Below are 17,277 nucleotides of genomic sequence, written 5' to 3'. Positions count from 1 at the left end.
GAGCGCAACTTCGATGATTTACTGCCAAGTTTATTTGTTATACATTTGCTCTATTATCTTTTGTTGTACCCACACCAGGTGCATAATTTCCTTTTGTTCATAAGGCGTACTATGCGGTCGCACATTTCCCATTGCAATTTCAATTAATTGGCCTCAGTCGACAATAGAGCGAGAGAGAGAGAGAGAGAGAGAGAGAGAGAGATAGAGATGGAGGCAGAGAGAGAAATGGATAAATCTATTAGAAATAGATAAGCCGGATACGGTTGGGGGAAATCGGTATTATTATTCGATATGTAATCGATATAGTTTTCTTTTTTCAGTTGAGAAATTAACGGTAATTTTTAACTTTTATTTATATGTGTGTCCGTGAAATGGTTATTAAGTTTAGGTTGGGTACCCTTGGTTGATTAAAATGGTCTGAAAACCCACACAATGGGAAAATGTGAGTTTTACTGAATTTCTGGTATTTATATCTGTAAAATATTTCGATGAAGGTAAGGTACCCAGAACAAAGAAGCGAATGTGCAATTTGAATAATTTCGGAAGTCACATAGGCGGTGCTCTAGAATGCCTTTTAGCTTCACTTTATATATATAATTGGCGCGTAACCCTTTTTGGGTATTTGGCCGAGCTCCTTCTCCTATTTGGGGTGTGCGTCTTGATGTTGTTCCACAAATGGAGGCACCTACAGTGTCAAGCCGACTCCGAACGGAAAATATTTTTATGAGGAGCTTTTTCATGGCAGAAATACACTCGGAGGTTTTGCCATTGCCTGCCGAGGGGCGACCGCTATTAGAAAAATGTTTTTCTTAATTTTGGTGTTTCACCAAGATTCGAACCTACGTTCTCTCTGTGAATTCCAAGTGGTAGTCACGCACCAACCCATTCGGCTACGGCGACCGCCGCTTAGCTACACTTTATGCTGCACATATTTCACTATGAATCAGCTCCAATTTTGTAGTAGTAGGAAAAGGTGGAAAGAAAAAATAATCATACAATTTTGTTTTTGAATGATTTTTTTAATTTACACTTCAAAAAAAAAAAAAAATATTATTTTAAGTGATTGGAAATTTTTATTTTGATCTTTACGCACTCCATTTCTTGTCTGTTTGTATACTGCAGCAGCCTAGTTCAGAAGTGGCAAATATGAGCGACGGACCGGGCCACCTTGTAGTATTCCTTCAGAACACCAACTAATGGTTTGCAATCTACCCTTGCTTGTATTGAGTCTTTTGGCAGTTATGTAGGATGATAATAAGTTACCACAGAGCATACCAGTCTAACCCAGCTCTTAGATAATTTACATATCTTCCTACAGTTTGTCTAATAGAAACGTGACCGATAAGCTTCAAACTTAGAGTTTTGTCATAAAAAAATTTAAAATCTGCTAAATTAGTTAGTTTAGTGAAAAATTGAGAAAGCGTGCGTTGTTTTTGCAAAATAAATTCCACATATGAAAAACGATTTGCATGCATCTGCAGCAAAATATTTTAAGAAGTCGAAGACGTTCATAAAAGAATGGGGGCAATAGTATACCGAAGTTAAAAGTGTTGACGACTTCTCCGGACGAGGCTCAAAGGAAAACATCATCTGTCAAAAGTAAGATCAGAAGAAGTTTGATTTGCTTGTTGCAAAGCTGAACTTATCGTTGCATGCAACTCAAGCAGTTTCAAGTAAAAGCCATGTTAATGTATCCAAAGCCACGATTCGAGGACCTTTATGTGCAGAAGACCTCAAATTCCGGAGCCACTACTCTCATTAACACTCATTGAAAAAAACTTACATGGTCTAGGGTAAATTTACAACGGAATTGGGAAAGGAAGGATCTTTTTTGGGCCTACATCGGCTCTGTTGTATTAGTAAAAATGGACAACTTCAGCGAACTGTTAAGCATTCACTTAAGGTTCAGGTTTGGGGCTGCTTCTCCGAAGAAGGATTTGACCGTCTATTTGGAATTACCGCCAATATTGAATGCAGTTTTGACGAATGAAATTCATCAAAAAGCATCATTGCCATCAGCTGCAAGGCAGTCTTGAAGAACTAGGCAACCTTGGATTTTACATGAAGTCAACGATTCCTCGAATCGAAGCGAAAATTATGTAGAATAGAAACAGCAAAATGGTATTGAATTGATGGATTGGCCTTCACAGCTGCCTGATGCCAACTCTATTGAAAAGTTTTGAGCAAAAACTCAAAATAAAAGAATTGTGCATGGTAAAACAGTTATCAAAGCAAATTCGACTGATTTGGGGCCGATTACCAACACAACTTTCGTGGAAATCGACAAAAAGTATGACTCTCCAGAATCCCTAAATACTTCAAGTTCATTCCTATGGTGACAAATCAATGCACACCCTCGCTCAGTTTGAGCGGTAAATTTTTCATTCTTATTCCCTCAAGGGAAATGTGGGCGCGGTGTCGCTTTTGCAGACAGGACCTGATGAACCTATTCACGAATGACTCTAAGTTAGACGAAAGGCTTGTGGAGTAATATCCTACTATGAGCTCTCCATTAAGCTCAAATTCAGGCTCGTGGAGCACTACGGTGTGCACCAAACTAAGGTAGAAAGAATAAATGATATATTTATTTCATTGGCTTATTTACTTGCTGTGAGGAAAGCAAATATTTCTTATGTAAGTAAGAAGGTAATTCGAGCGGTAATTAGGGTCCCAGAATTGATGATGGTGCGCTTAAAACTAGTCGGAGGTGCTTTACATCCATTTTGACAGCATCCAAATACCTTGAAATTAGGCTCATATGAGTACCTGTTAACAGGATGAACTTACTAGCCAGCGGACACATGAGGCAGTTTGACCGGGAAATGAGAGAATTCGCATCTTACCGAGGTGGGCTTCACGTTGATTCAGCGAGCGCTGGACCAGTACATTTATTTATTTATCTATTTATTATTAAATTAAGCTGTATCTGTAAGGCGTTTTAGTCTTTTATAAGTCATCATTGTTGGAAGTGACAAAGTTCTCACTTGAGAAGCTCGAGAGAGCTGTAAAGTTAACAAAACCGCTCTTGAATTTCGTAGGCACCCCATCTGGATATAGTTCGTTAAGTATCTATGCTGTAAGACTTGGTAGTACATCGAATCCTTTTTGCAGCATCTGGAGCACGAGATGGGATGCTCTCTGCACTTTCTTCGTAGCTTTATTGCTCGCGGGGTGCAAATATATATTTAGGTTCTTCGCTAACATTCTTTTGCTGCGCCTGCGGATATAGAAGGTTAAGATTTCTCACCTGGTGAATTTCATTAGGGATGATCCTCAAACAGAGAACTCTTTGTAAGTGCATCCTAACTATCCTAACCTGACTTAACCTAAACTACGAGTATAATGAAAATAAATGGCGCTGTTTTAACAATACGTTAATTGAAGTGCGTGAACGTCCTGGACTCTTGGCCTTCAAATGACCATCAGCCGAGAGAACGAAAATATTTGAAACGAGCAGACACTTTCTAACAAGAGGTCGGGTAAATGTCTTTTTAAATAAAAAAGTACCCTACCAAATGCTTTCACCGTCTGAAATCATCCTCTTCATGGATTTCACCTAAAGATTTTCTCTATGAAGCTATAATTCAGAACCCCCAAATTTTCTTTGGAAAGAATCCTTGGAATAGTCACGAGAGATCGACAGAACATTGATTCCACCCTGGGTCGAAGTTTTGTAAGGCTCCGGCCTAAAAAAGTGAAGCTCAGCGGTTCGGCTCAGTGCCAGCCGCTTTTTTGGTTTGAAAATAATTTAAACCACGCGATGACCACTTTTGAGCAATTCGAATATGGCTTTCATATCTGTTGATGTTGGCTGTAGTTGTTCTTTTTGTTTTTGCTTTTTTTGTGATTTACACACATTTACGCTGAGTTGCTGAAATTGCCATCAATTACTTTGCTACGTGCAGCGAAGCAAATGACCAAAGGTTAATGGCTAAAGGTTCATTGGCATGGAAGTGGACGTGAAATTGTCGATTTGCAAAATTGAATTAAATGAGCCGTTTGTTTTGAATCTCCAGCATATGTTGACAGTGAATATAACAAATGTTCATCACAGACAAGTTTTTATCTTTTCATTGCGTTAATGAAAAAGTGAATGAGAAATAAAAAAACTGACAATGAATATTCGTTGTATTGAAATTAAAAATGTGTTTAAATAAATAAATAATGAACTTAAAGTTTTTTAAAAAGCATCTGTTAAAATTATATGTACGAATAGGCTAAATTATAAATTCATTTGTATTTGTGTAAATACAACTCTGTTTTTTGGGTTAACACTTTTTTTTATATATTTAATTTTTTAATCAACTTAGTTAGTCATTGATACATTTAGTTAGCCATTTTTTTCGAAAAAAAAAAAACACATTGCAGACGAGAACAAACGTTCACATACACAGATCTATTTAGCCTTATAAAAAGTAGTCCTTATGAAAAGTGTAAAATCTGCGCTTATGTAAACGAGAAAGAAATTAAGCGAAACTTAAACACAAAAAAAAAAAATTTTTTTGCATTATTTTGCTTTATAAACGTAAACTAGTAACCATGAAAAACAAAAATTGTGTTAAGAAAAAAATTCTTAAAAAATAATTAAAACGCTCGTAGCGTCGCTCTTCATTTCTTTCAATACTTAACGTCTAAGAAATATACATACATATATTTTTTGTTTTTGCTTAAATAACAACAAAAAAAGTAACTAATTATTATTTTGAACGGGTACATGTCACTTACCAAATTTAACCACGCATTTGTGGTCAGAATCTGATTCTTTTCGTCCTATAAAAAATTTTAGACGCATTAATATTTCAAACTTCTGTTTTAATTTAAAATTAAAATATTAAAATCTTTTGTTTCAAAATTTCTTAAACAATTTGCCTTTGGTTTGGCATTTCATCGTCTAGTATTTTGTGGGCATTTTCCTCATGTTCGTGTTTGTTGAAAGATTGCTCCTTTTATTTTTAAGAAATTATTTCTGTTTTTTGTTTCAAAAATAAGTAGTTTTTCAAATGAAAAGTGTTGCTATTTTTGTGTTTGTGCAATTTTGGATTTTCAAACACTTACCACATCAATAATTTGTTGCAATGTTAAGCCGAATTTGACTTCCAGTGGTTCCGATTCGTTCGCTACGGGTCGTTCGAGTGTATTGTAGGTGGATAGAAGGTGGTTAAGTAGACGTTTTTCGTGTGGTCCTTGGCAGCTTTCTGCAAATGAAAGAGATAGAATTAATAAATTTTAGAAAATGTCTTTGAGTAGAAAATGTAAGTATAAAGAAGCTTAAGAGTGAATAACTATAAATTCTGTGTTGCATATTTTGTTGTAAAAATATCTGAGTGGGTGAATTTTGCGTAGCGCATTTTATTTAAATTATAATATATAAAGATGTATATGATATAACTTTTGCAATATAAATATTAAATAATCATCTGAGTATGTCAATGTAATAGTTGGACACAGTGCATTAAATTTTAGGTGAAGTGGTGGTAAAACCAATTTTTCTTGGTGTGATTTACTTTTTAAATTGTTTGAAAATAGATGACAAAAGGATGATACCTCTTTGAAATGAGCGGTAAAATATTTTGTTTGTCAGCAGTTCTCAAACGTTAGCTGCTCTTTATGGTGTATTTCAAAATTAAAATTTAAAAAATAGTGTATACTATAAAATAAGTTTTTGAGTTAAATATTTTTTTCCTTGTTCACACCACTCGGGAGCATAGGGCCTCGACAAGACTCAGCCTTGGGTTGGTTTCGTTAATCTATTTTGCTTTCTGGCAGGGTAGGTGATTGTGCCAGTCCTAAATAGAGAACTTGTCGTTGCTGAATATATATATCAGAATATATCAGAATATTATTTTTTATTAAAATTAATTAAAAGGTATTTCAAATTATGTGGCAACTCTATAGAAAAATGTTTTTGAATTAAAGTTGTGAAACTACCTTTCATTTAATACCTATATTGTGGTATTTGACTAAGTTTTTAAATTAATTATAAAAGGTGACAATCTTACCCAAATAATACGAAGGAAAATAACTTCAACCTACTCATACATACTTTTTAAAAAATAAAAATAAAGTATTTAAAATTAGATGGCAACCCCAGCAAAATAGTTTTTAATTAAAACAACTAGAACTAACTTTCATGTAAAACCCGTATTGTTGTATTTTAGTGGTTTCTAAAAAAAGTGGCAACCTTAAACATAAAATCTTAATGAAAATAATTTTACCTACGCATGCAAACATATATGTATACAATTTAAAAAAATTAAATAAAAATTACGTACTTGAAATTAGGTGGCACCTCTATTGAAAAATATTTCTTAAGTAAAGCTGATAAAACTATTGTATATTTTATTCAATACTCGCTTTGTGATATCTTACTACTTTTTTAATCTAATTAAAAAAGGTGACAATCTTACACAAATAATTGCAAGGAAAATAGTGGCAGCTTCACACAAATAATACCAAGGAAAGTACATCTTATCTAAACATACATATATACATATTTGTACCAAAAGAAAAAAATATTATAAATAAATAAAAAAAAAAATTGTATTTCAAATTAAGTGGCAACTCTACCGAAAAATATTTCTAAATTAAAGCTGTTAAAACTATCTTTTATACAATACTCGCTTTGTGATATTTTACTAGTTTTTTTGAACTAATTAAAAAAGGTGGCAATCTTATACAAAGAATCGCAAGGAAAATAGTGACCGCTTCACACAAATAAGACCAAGTAAAGTATGATACATCTTATCTACACATACATATATACCTATTTGTATAAAAAACAAAAAATATTATAATTAAATTAAAAAAATCGTATTTTAAATTAGATGGCAACTCTATCAAAAAGATTTTTAAATAAAAGCTGTTAAACCTAACTTTTATTCAATATCCGTTTCGTGGCAATTGTGTTGAAATAATCTCAAGAAAAATATTTATTTATTCAAAATCAAAGATAATAATTCCAACCTATTGGTATATACAAATTTAGAAAACTTAATAAAAAAGTGGCATTAACCAATAGGTGGCTATCCCAATCGAAACATATTTCCGAATGGAGCAGTAAAAAGGACCCTTTGCTTGATACCCGTTCTGTGATTGCGTTTAGAAATACAAATAACCCCGAAGAAAGTACGTTTCCAGATAAATTTTTTAAAGTAGATCAGTAGATTCGAAATTAAGATGAAGACTGTGGGTCTTAGCCAATTTCTCATGCCGCTTTTTACAAGACGGGCTGGTTATTGCTTGCGATGTCTCGGCGAGTTCGGATCGCACAATAAAAATTCATCAACTCTTAGCACGAACTCCGACATACATTAAATTTCCCAGGCACACTCTATCCAGCAAGAAAGCATTGGCTATGAATGGTATCAAGGTTACCGAGAAAAATTATCAACATTGCTTAAGGCGTGCTTGCTTTCTTTGGCCACTTCCCAGCCTTTGCCATGCACTGTTGACTTTGTTTGTGGGTTTCGGGATAATATTCAAATATCCAGGTATCATTCCTAGTGACCCTAATATACTCTTACAATCTCTACCATTGTTTTAAATGCCAGAAAACAAAACTTCCGAATCAGCGCCATTAAATAATTTACTTTCCAAAAATACTCACAGAACATAAACCAAATCTGATATCCATTGAAACCTGGATGTGTACAAAGAAAGGGTTCCCTTTTTCCGTATACATATCATATATGTTACCATTTTCCGAGTTATAACTTAATTTTCTAAATTTAACTACTATATGAACACTGAATTTGTGAAGCAATCATCTCTTAAATTAAGCGAGACACTTGCGCACCCGTCAAACTCAACGATATGGAAATACCACAAAGCAATGAAACCAAATATCTTGCAACGCATCTAGACAGAAAATTAACGTGGGAAACACATACATATTATCTCAAAAAGAAAAGCACTTGGTATTAAAATCAGCGACCTTCACTGGATTTTAAATCGTCATTCCCAAGTTTCTCTCTAAAGCAAATTGCTCTTATACTCAGCAGTTCTAAAACCCGTGTGGACAGATGGTATTCAACTTTCAGGCACTGCGGCAAACTCCAATATCGAAATTTTACAACGATTTTAGTCAAAAACATTAAGAATGATCACCACCCTACTATATTACAAACTCGCAAATACACCGTGACTGTCAAATATCCACTGGCTCCAAGCTCACTCTTACTCCTTAATAGCGGAAATGATAGCCAATCCCATTATTGTTACCCGACTCAAAAGAAAATCCACCACAGATCTCCTCTTCTAATGGGAAATACTGAAATGGGTTGTACCTCTGGTTGCATCCCATAAACGATTGAAATTAGTTTAAGTTATTCTATAAATATTGCTTAATGTATGTATACAGCTTGCAATAAAAGTGTACTTAAAAAAAATTTACGAATTAAAATATTGTATGATTCAAAAATCGTACCTTAACAATTACCAAAGAGTCGAAGGCAGATATGTTTTGGCATAGTATGAATAAATTAAGGCGGCTCCACAACAAGATAGCTTTAAAAAACCATCACTGAAACCTATACATTGAGAGATTGGAAATAGCACATTTTTTATTTTATTGTTGAAATGAAAGCAAAAACGTAAAAGGAGGATTCGGACATCTCATTCACGTTAACTGAAAATGCCTTGTGGAGACTCGCAAGCAAAATTACTACTGGTGTACCATAAGGCTGAGTATCTATCTATCTTTGTGCTTCGACTTAATTAAGATCGTAAGGTAATAAAAATCTGGTCCAAGCCGAATGGCCTCTGCTTAAATTGTGGCGAAATGCAGGTTCTACCTAGATCACCTGATTCTTTAGATCGAAGTTGTATATCGCCTTAAATTGGGTGAAACCCAGTAAAGATTACGATCTGTCGTTACTAATCTGAACTTTTGAAATAATTCCCCTTTAACGAAGAATACCACTGTATAGCAAGAATATGTATATTTTATTTTGAGAAATCTTTGGCATACCATCCTAATGAAAAAGTTCTCACAATATATTCAGAAAACTCAAACTACAATTTTATTCCTCAAAAGTGGTATTATCGTCTTCAAAGTACTTTCCATTAACTGCAAGGCACTTTTGCCGGCGTTTGACTTAGCTCACGAAACATTTCTGGAATTCTATTTGCGGTATAGCCATCAGAGCCGTCTTTAATTTTTCCATTACTCCTTTTCGGTTGTTAAAACGCGTTTCCCGTAATGGCCTGACCCCGACAAAAATTTGTGTTGGACAATACCGTTGTAATCCACACAAACCGTGGACATCGCTTTTGTTTTACTGAAACCGACGTAGTGCTTTTGATCTTAATTCATTCGGAGCTCTCCACTCACCTGCATGATGTTAGCATGGCGTGACGTGCTTATAAACTCACGTCTCGCCTTTGTAATAATGCGTTTGATGAATGTTAGGTTGGATTCAGCCTTGGAGATCATGTCTTTGGCGTTATCAACGCATTCCCTTTTTTGAATGACATTCAGGTTCTTTGCGACCAACTTTGTAGCAACACGGCGCAAACCCTAATCAGTAACTGCAATGTTCTGAACGGATCCATTAGCAAGATTCAAGTCCTTTGCTAGCTCTTCAATACTATAATGGTTAATTTGCGGTTATTGATAAACTTTTCTTTCACTTTATTGATGTTTTCCATGTCGACGGCCTGCCACTATATTCGTAATCCTCGACGGACTCATTATCTCTTCTGAAGCGTTCATAACCAAACAAGCTTACCAACATTTGAATTCCCAACATGGAATCTATTTTTAAAACAAAATTTACTACAAACTGGTTGTTGCGAATTCAAATCTATTCTTGAAACTGTAAAAAATCGAAAATACGCGCTCAGGTAGGTTTACTCAAGACCACGTAACTTTTACAAAAGTCAAGTAATGGCGACAAAATTTTGGTTGTGTTAGTCATAAAAGTAGCAACCTGACAAAAAAAAAAAAGAAAACAGAACTCAAATCAGTTGACTTAGAGCGTCACCTGGCGATTGTTCTGTGAACTTTTGTCTAGTACAGTCACTTATCATTTTGCATGTATGGTATTTTAAAACAATAGCGTGGGAGTCTTGATCACTAAACGCTAGATTTATATATTTTAAAAGAAAATTTGACAATGTGACATATCTCACAAAAATTATTCTGTTATTTAGTTCGAAAGCTACCTAAGCGTATCAACGCGGACAAACTACCAAAAATATAAATAATTGGTGCGTACAGTTAATACGTGAAATGAATCCAAACCACGTTTTCTTTACCGTAAATAATAATTTGTTCAATCGCTTCTCACTCGCAATATTATTATCTTAAACAAATTTTTTTTTCTTAGTGCTATATATGAATCATTGAGTTATGAAAATATAATGGAACTCTCTACCAACTTCAATGAAATATTTGAATTCAATCCAGCAATGGTAAACTTACTGGAAAAATAGCAATCCATTTATTGTCCTCCGTTTTTTTTTTTTAAGTTTCGTTGCTGTCACTTATCCTTTAGTGTTAGTCTTATTATATAATTGATATTTGCAGGCTGGAAGACCTTCGTGCTTTATTGTACTATTAATATAAATTAAATAAAATAATAAATGAAAAATAAATAATTGAAATTTTTTTTTTTTTTTTTATAGTCCCCATTTATTTTATACATCTGTCCATTGACATTAAGTACGTTGTTTAACAATTTGATCAGGATTTATATACATCGCTTAACGGCCAGTGTTAAAAGCGATAAAATTAAAATAAACGAAATAATATACAATAATAAAATACAAGTTTCACTTTACATGATTACATTTTACAGCTATTTTAACTATTTTTAATTAATTAGATAAATGAAATGAAATTAGAAGTTTTATCGCAAAAAGATAAGTCCTAATTAAACATGCGTCACTGGCTTGGAAAATCAAAGCAATACCACGCCTAAAATTTCTTAAAAAATAGTGGAATACAAATGCTCTCCTTGTCAAGATTGTCGCATATAAATTACACAAGGAATGCATATTCATTGGAGTGGCGCAATAAGAATTTTTCAAGAAAATTATAAAAATATTTATTTATCCCAGTGGGTTCCTCAAGAAGTGTTGTGCAAATCTTGCGCAATAAAAATGCACTGAAGCTAATGGATGCATTACCTTGGCCTGAAAACAGTGAAGTGAATGGCTAGTTACACATATCAAGCATTTCACATGTGAACAATTTATGTGCCGCATTATACCCAAATTTCCACAAGTTGCTCGTCACCTTGACAATTCCTTTACTTTTAATTATTTCATATTTACCCACATATTGACAGTTGACTCGAAATGAGAAAACATAATTTGCTACGTACACTCAAACATTTGGTACTTTTTCTAGCCCCCTTCAACGGAAGAAACTGCCATTGTAGTGAAACTCGAATAACTGTAAGTACATATGTTTTAATTTGAGGAGGGTGTAAGGTCACACAACGCCGTTGTGTCTGTACTAAGGCCAAAAGAAATTATTACAGAAGTTTGTTGAATGGATGCTTGTGAAAAAGTGCCTCATTATTTTTCAACATTTCTCAAAAATTCTATGGGAAAATAAATAATTGCATCTTCTAAGTACAACCATATAATTGGGAAATGTACAACACTTCTTGTTGTTTTTTTTTTTGCCGGAAAACGCCAACAGTGGAAATAATACTTGAATGCGGCGGCAATGGTACTAATAAATAGCAAAGCTCGAGTGCTAAGCAAACAGAGCAAGTACAGTAAAACACGCTCAGGTCAGTACTGAAAAGATTTCGCCATTTCTATCCCTTAAATCAATTCGATACTTTGACGAAATCACGTCCTTAAACCAGTTCGATTTTTTAACGAAACCAATCAGCCCATTCGTTAGGCTGAGCCTAATTGCGGGAGCTGTGCCTAGTCTCGCTGAAAATCTGAAGCTCGTTTTTTTAAGGGTAGGTCATGTCCCTTAAGAATGTTGAATAAGGTCTACTTCGTCCTCATTTGCACAGTTCCCATAAAACTCCTTATGTGGGTCTGCTAACATGGCGGTTATATGACCTAATCTAAGTGTAGTGTGAGAAGCCATTTTGCCGTTGCTGAGAGTCTCAGTACTTACTACTTGTTTCGTTAGCAGAATTTTGGCGAAAGATATCTACTTGCTGTGAATAGCTTCTCTAGCCTTTTTCTCAATTTGTGAAAACCGGAAAGAAAGGGAGGCTGGCATGCTTGAACTCAATTTTACAATTTATTCCTGTGTGACAATAACTGTTTTTTATCGGGCATCTGCTTCTACAATTTTGGCAACTACATTGTAAAGATGTAGGAATTCTCAACATTCTTGAAGGCATTTCGAGTTAGTCTCTACCGATTTAAGAGCCTTGGAAGGCGCGCCAGCTTGATTTTGCATTCAAGAGCATAAGAGCGATTTAGATCATTTAGAAACCTGTAAGCTTTTCTTAATAAAAGTTGGCAGATTATGCTCAAACTTATTTTTGCCTCATTTGCGATGATCGAAATCACGTCATCACTCGGAATGATACCGACTTCCAACCATGTCTGTAGAAGAAGTGAACAAATTCGACCTCCGTGGACTGATGGTTAAAGTTTCCATGTCAGTCTTAGTTTACTAATGTCAATGTATTTACGTTTATAGTTGGAATGCTCAGAAATATCATTAGTGGCACCTGAGGCGCCAATCGGACTACTCGCATTTCACATAAACATGTCAATCTAACACCCCAAATAGGTGTTGACCTCATCATCGTTAGATATCCACGCCAAGGGGAAGAGTGGGTCATAGTTCCCAGATTTCAACAGAAAATTTCGTTAAACAGCTTCCGTCTTCGCTCTTCGAGCTTCATTTTTCTAGTAAGCATAGAGTGGAGCCAGTCGTCTTTTAGACATTTCTTAAGACAGTTTCGCTGCTATTTTGAGCCTAGCTGTTTTAACAATTAATTCGGGACTAGCTAAGGAATGCAGATCTTATTTGAAGTACATCTTTAACTTGCCCAGAGAGGATTAATTTGGATACGTGATCCTATGGAAACAAGGGCTGAAACGAACTTGTCCACGAGCTACCCAAAGAGGGATCATTGGTTACCTTCCAGCTTTAATAGAATTGTTATTAAGTAGCATTAGCTCTACCAACGATCGAGACATAGGTGGTGCGCAGCGTTACGCTCCAAAATTTCCAATCTCATATTATCTGAACATAATTAAAGTACCTATATTTGACTTGTTAGCGAAGCCCCTAACGTTGTTCGTCGACGTTCATACTTTCCATTCACCTACTGATATCCACGCCAGAAGACTGGTTAGAACTTTTAATCATTACTTTGAACCTGCAGAAATGGAATTGAAATGAGAAGAGATGGCCACCCCATGTGAAGATATTTCGGTGTACCATTTAACTAGAGTTCACTGTAAACGGTGTTAAGTAGATGTATATGAAGCAACAAAAATGGAATTGGTATAGAACGAAGTGGAAAACGAAAAATTTTAACTCACAAAACAGAACTCACGAGTCAAGTTTAATTATTCTAATTTGGCAACTAACGCAGCGCAGTGTTAATTGCAAACTGGACACACAATTATGTGCAAATATGTTTTAAATGAGTTTGTAAAATATGAGGGCAATAGGGAAACAGAATAAAATGCGATGCCAAGGGGGAAAAGAGGAAAATTTCAGTGAAAAATGTCATAACTGGTCGTGCCACTTTATCTGAACTGAGAGTAAATTATGAAGTTAACTTTTTTAAGCATCTTTTGTAAATTATTTACAGAACTGTTTTACACGCAGATGTCCTTGTGCGAAACATGAGCAATTTTTTCGGATGGCTCATAAATTGCATTATATTTATCAAACAGAAAATATCCCAAATAGGTAGATCATTTCGGACAAGTTACATATTTTCTGTTGGGCAGTGTTTCAATTGTGGAAAAATGACTGCTCTTAAAAATATATTCACGCTCTCAGCAGGAGGATTTGCGAGGATCTGCAACGTTTATTCAGGAGCTCACGCTCATTCAGCTGCATTCATTTACGTGGCTGTCTCAGTTGACTTCGCAGTAGCGCTTTCGCTTCATCTATTTTTTAATTGGATCTGATTATATTGATTATATTCCCCTTGAGGATCCTAAATGCTCCTGAATTACTATCTTTAGGGATATCCTGCAAAAAGGTCTAACGAGGTAAAATCTAAACCTGCATGACTTCATGACACCGAAACTAGATGGAAAATAAAAGAGCTCGATTAGGTAGGTGAAATGGTGGCACTGCCCCAGGCCGTCGAAGAAAGAAGCACCCAGTGATTTTAATCGTCTAGCTCCCAAACCCAGACATTTACAGCGAAAGCGCTCAACAGTCTCCTTATCTGAATGGCCCCTACAGCTTCTGGAATGGGTGTTAAATGGTAACCCCAGCTTTTACGCGTATCGTCCAATGGCCAGTCAATATTACTACGAGTTTGGAAATTGAATGACGTGGAGTCCAAAGATTTTCTTCATCTTGTGTCTATAGTCCTGCGTCAAAGGGTTTTCAAAAGGGCACTCGAAGAGCGCCTTCCTGAGAAATAAGTGGTGCAATTCCCCTTTAACCACTGACAGGTGGATGCTGATAACCGGGTGGAAGATCTCTGAAACCAATTTCGTGAATTCTTTCTCGGCAAACTCATCACAAATTTAATTTTCTTCTATGTTCTCTTGTTCTGGGACCCAGATCAGAGAAGTGTTAACTGCATACTGAACAGATTTGATCTCCTCTCATAGGAGTTGACCAATTTGGATCTGCCCCATAGTATCGTTAGAGTCTTGAGCGCGACTTGACTATCGCAAAAATGTTAATACCTCGCTCCCACGTTCCTGATACATTTCCTGTAGGATCGCATAGACTTCTGCTTGAAACACACTAGTAGTATTCGGCAATTTTAGTCAGCACGGCTCGATAGCGTTTGCCATTAACCGTAAAGTCAACACCTTCTTCTATTGCGGAAGAAATAAGAGCCGATGAAGACGCCAGTGCTCTACATATGCACTTCTCGAACAGATTTATTTTTTTCAAAGTAAATTTCCACAATTTGGAAGCTTTTTTTTTGGAGTTAAACGATTCATGATGAATTGCCAAACCTTACTGAATAGAAATGTCAACACTGATTGGCATTCTCAGCTGTCAGCTGTATCGATATCGATAGTTCTCATGCAGCTAAAAAGCGCCTGATATAATTGGCGTTTTCGCCTTTTGTGGTTAATTGGCAGAGCTCCTCTTCTTGTTTGCAGTTTGCGTGTGGATGTTGTTTAGAGAGGACAGTAAGGTTCATTTTTACAGAATACGTACTGTAAGCTTTGCAGGAGAATACTAAAAAAGAAATCTCAAAATATTAAAAATTCTGTAAATGGATACTCCAAATTAGTGTCACAAAAAATTCTGAATTCAACCACTACCCTTGTTAAAACTTAACGATTTCTACATGAAATATCCAAAAGTTGCCAAGTTTCCCACAATACAGTTCATAGCATGCAGCTAGGAATGCTAAGATAAGTTCGTCCAAGCTTTCTTTTATCCATACACACGCCGAAAAAAGTATTGACACAGTGTATATACGCAGCTATAATTTTGCGTCGTACATATTCTTAATTATTTTAACAAATTTTATTTTTTATTTTAGTACACTACAACTAAGTGTTATTTTATTTATTAAAAAATTCAATATCAATTTCTTAATTTTTGAAAAAGCAAAACATTCTAATATACATTAATTCCCTATATTTTGCGAGAAAAGTATTGGCACATTTCACATTAATTAGCAGTTTACTTCATTACTTATTTAAACGCACGCTGAAAAAAACTAGTTTCAAACTCACTTCTGATGGAAAATCACTTTCAAAAATTGGAAAAATTATTAATAAAAGCCGCAATACTGTGAGAAGTGTGTTAAAGCGATTTTAAGGTAAACAAATTTGGAAAACTGCAAAAGATCGGGCCGACTAAGAAAAGAAGGGAAAAGATGAGCGCCACGTAATAAAAATTGGTAAAAAGGTCACCGAAGTCTTTGGTTCATATGAAATTTCAGCTGAGCTTAAGGAAAGCTTTGGCATCGAGATGACCTCCAGAACAGTGCAAAATACTTTGAGAAAAGCTGGATACAGCGCAAGAGTCCCAGTAAGAAACCATGCATAAGCAAAATAAACCAGCAGTTGCTTTCTAATGTAAGCAAATTTAATATATATCGAAATGATGGTCATATTCTAGTATAGTCAAAACCAATTACGGAGTAGGGGAAAAAGAAGATGAAAAGAAGTGAAACACGGTGGCAGTGGGCTATGGTATGGAGATGAATGGAGGCATCCCCCGGGGAAGAACTTGTATTCATCTATGAAGTAACGGGAAAGATGATGTACTTAAATATTTTGAATGAAAATTTCAAATACAGCGCTGAAAAGTTGGTTCTGTCCTCGAAGTATTACTTCCGACAGGACACTGAACTGAAACATACAACTCATGTTGTTAAAGAAAGGAGTTTGTATGATGAGTAGTTAGGCAGGTTAGATGGCAAGAGTACCGCGGGTGCACTACAAGTAGCACTAGGGTGCCATTTGGATACTATTGTGAGACCTTCAACAGGCAGAAATATTCATCCATCTAGTGCTGTTAATGTAGTAGCGGAGAGAAACGGGATCTAGGCTAGATAACTGCCTCAGGCTATCCCCGAAAGGCACACTAAGGAAACTTTAGCACCTAGTCGCCAGACCCGGACATTTGCAAAGAAAGTGTTCAACAGTCTCTTTCTCTACCGGATCCCCACAGCTTCTGGAATTGGGGTTGTACGGAAGTAAAAGCTTCTCTACATGAATTCCGATTACCGAGTGAACTGTGACAACCGCTATGAGTTGAGAAATTGTATAGTACTCCGCATACGCTAAACACTTCTCCATAATGTCCAGATATGAATCCCATCTATGGGATTTGCTTGAAAAAGGTATACGAAACCCACATATTTCAAACGAAGAACAACTGAAAGCAATAATAAAGGAGATACAACTGAAAATAGCATTGGAAATTACCCAAAAAGAAAGGTTTATCTACACATTACGAGGTATTACCGTTAAAAAGAAGTAAAAAAATTAATTTTCTTTAAGGCAATACTTTTTTCGCAGAAAAACATGTAACAAGTTTAAGACTTTCGTCTTTTTTTTTAAATGGAATACTTTTGATTTTAATTGTAACATATGGGGTGAAAAGTTCCGGGCCCTATGTATTAGGCACTAGTTTTAATGCATTCACCCCTCTTTGATTTAGTGCTAATCTTA

The 17,277-nt window shown here is 35.4% G+C and overlaps 1 protein-coding gene across 1 annotated transcript in view; it reads right to left on the bottom strand.

Moving 5' to 3' along the window:
• Nucleotides 1-9,433, bottom strand: part of LOC128864676 (neuronal acetylcholine receptor subunit alpha-7) — a 323,769-nt gene extending 314,336 nt beyond the window's left edge. The window contains exons 1-2 of the mRNA XM_054104429.1: nucleotides 9,332-9,433; nucleotides 5,056-5,220 (exon numbers count right to left, since the gene is read on the bottom strand). Coding sequence (XP_053960404.1) covers nucleotides 5,056-5,220; nucleotides 9,332-9,433 — 267 coding nt within the window. The remainder of the gene's footprint in view (nucleotides 1-5,055; nucleotides 5,221-9,331) is intronic.
• Nucleotides 9,434-17,277: the final 7,844 nt, after the last annotated feature.

The sequence above is a fragment of the Anastrepha ludens genome, chromosome 5 (assembly GCF_028408465.1).
Source record: "Anastrepha ludens isolate Willacy chromosome 5, idAnaLude1.1, whole genome shotgun sequence".
Lineage (NCBI taxonomy): Eukaryota > Metazoa > Arthropoda > Insecta > Diptera > Tephritidae > Anastrepha > Anastrepha ludens.
This window is presented reverse-complemented; position numbering and strand designations above follow the sequence as displayed.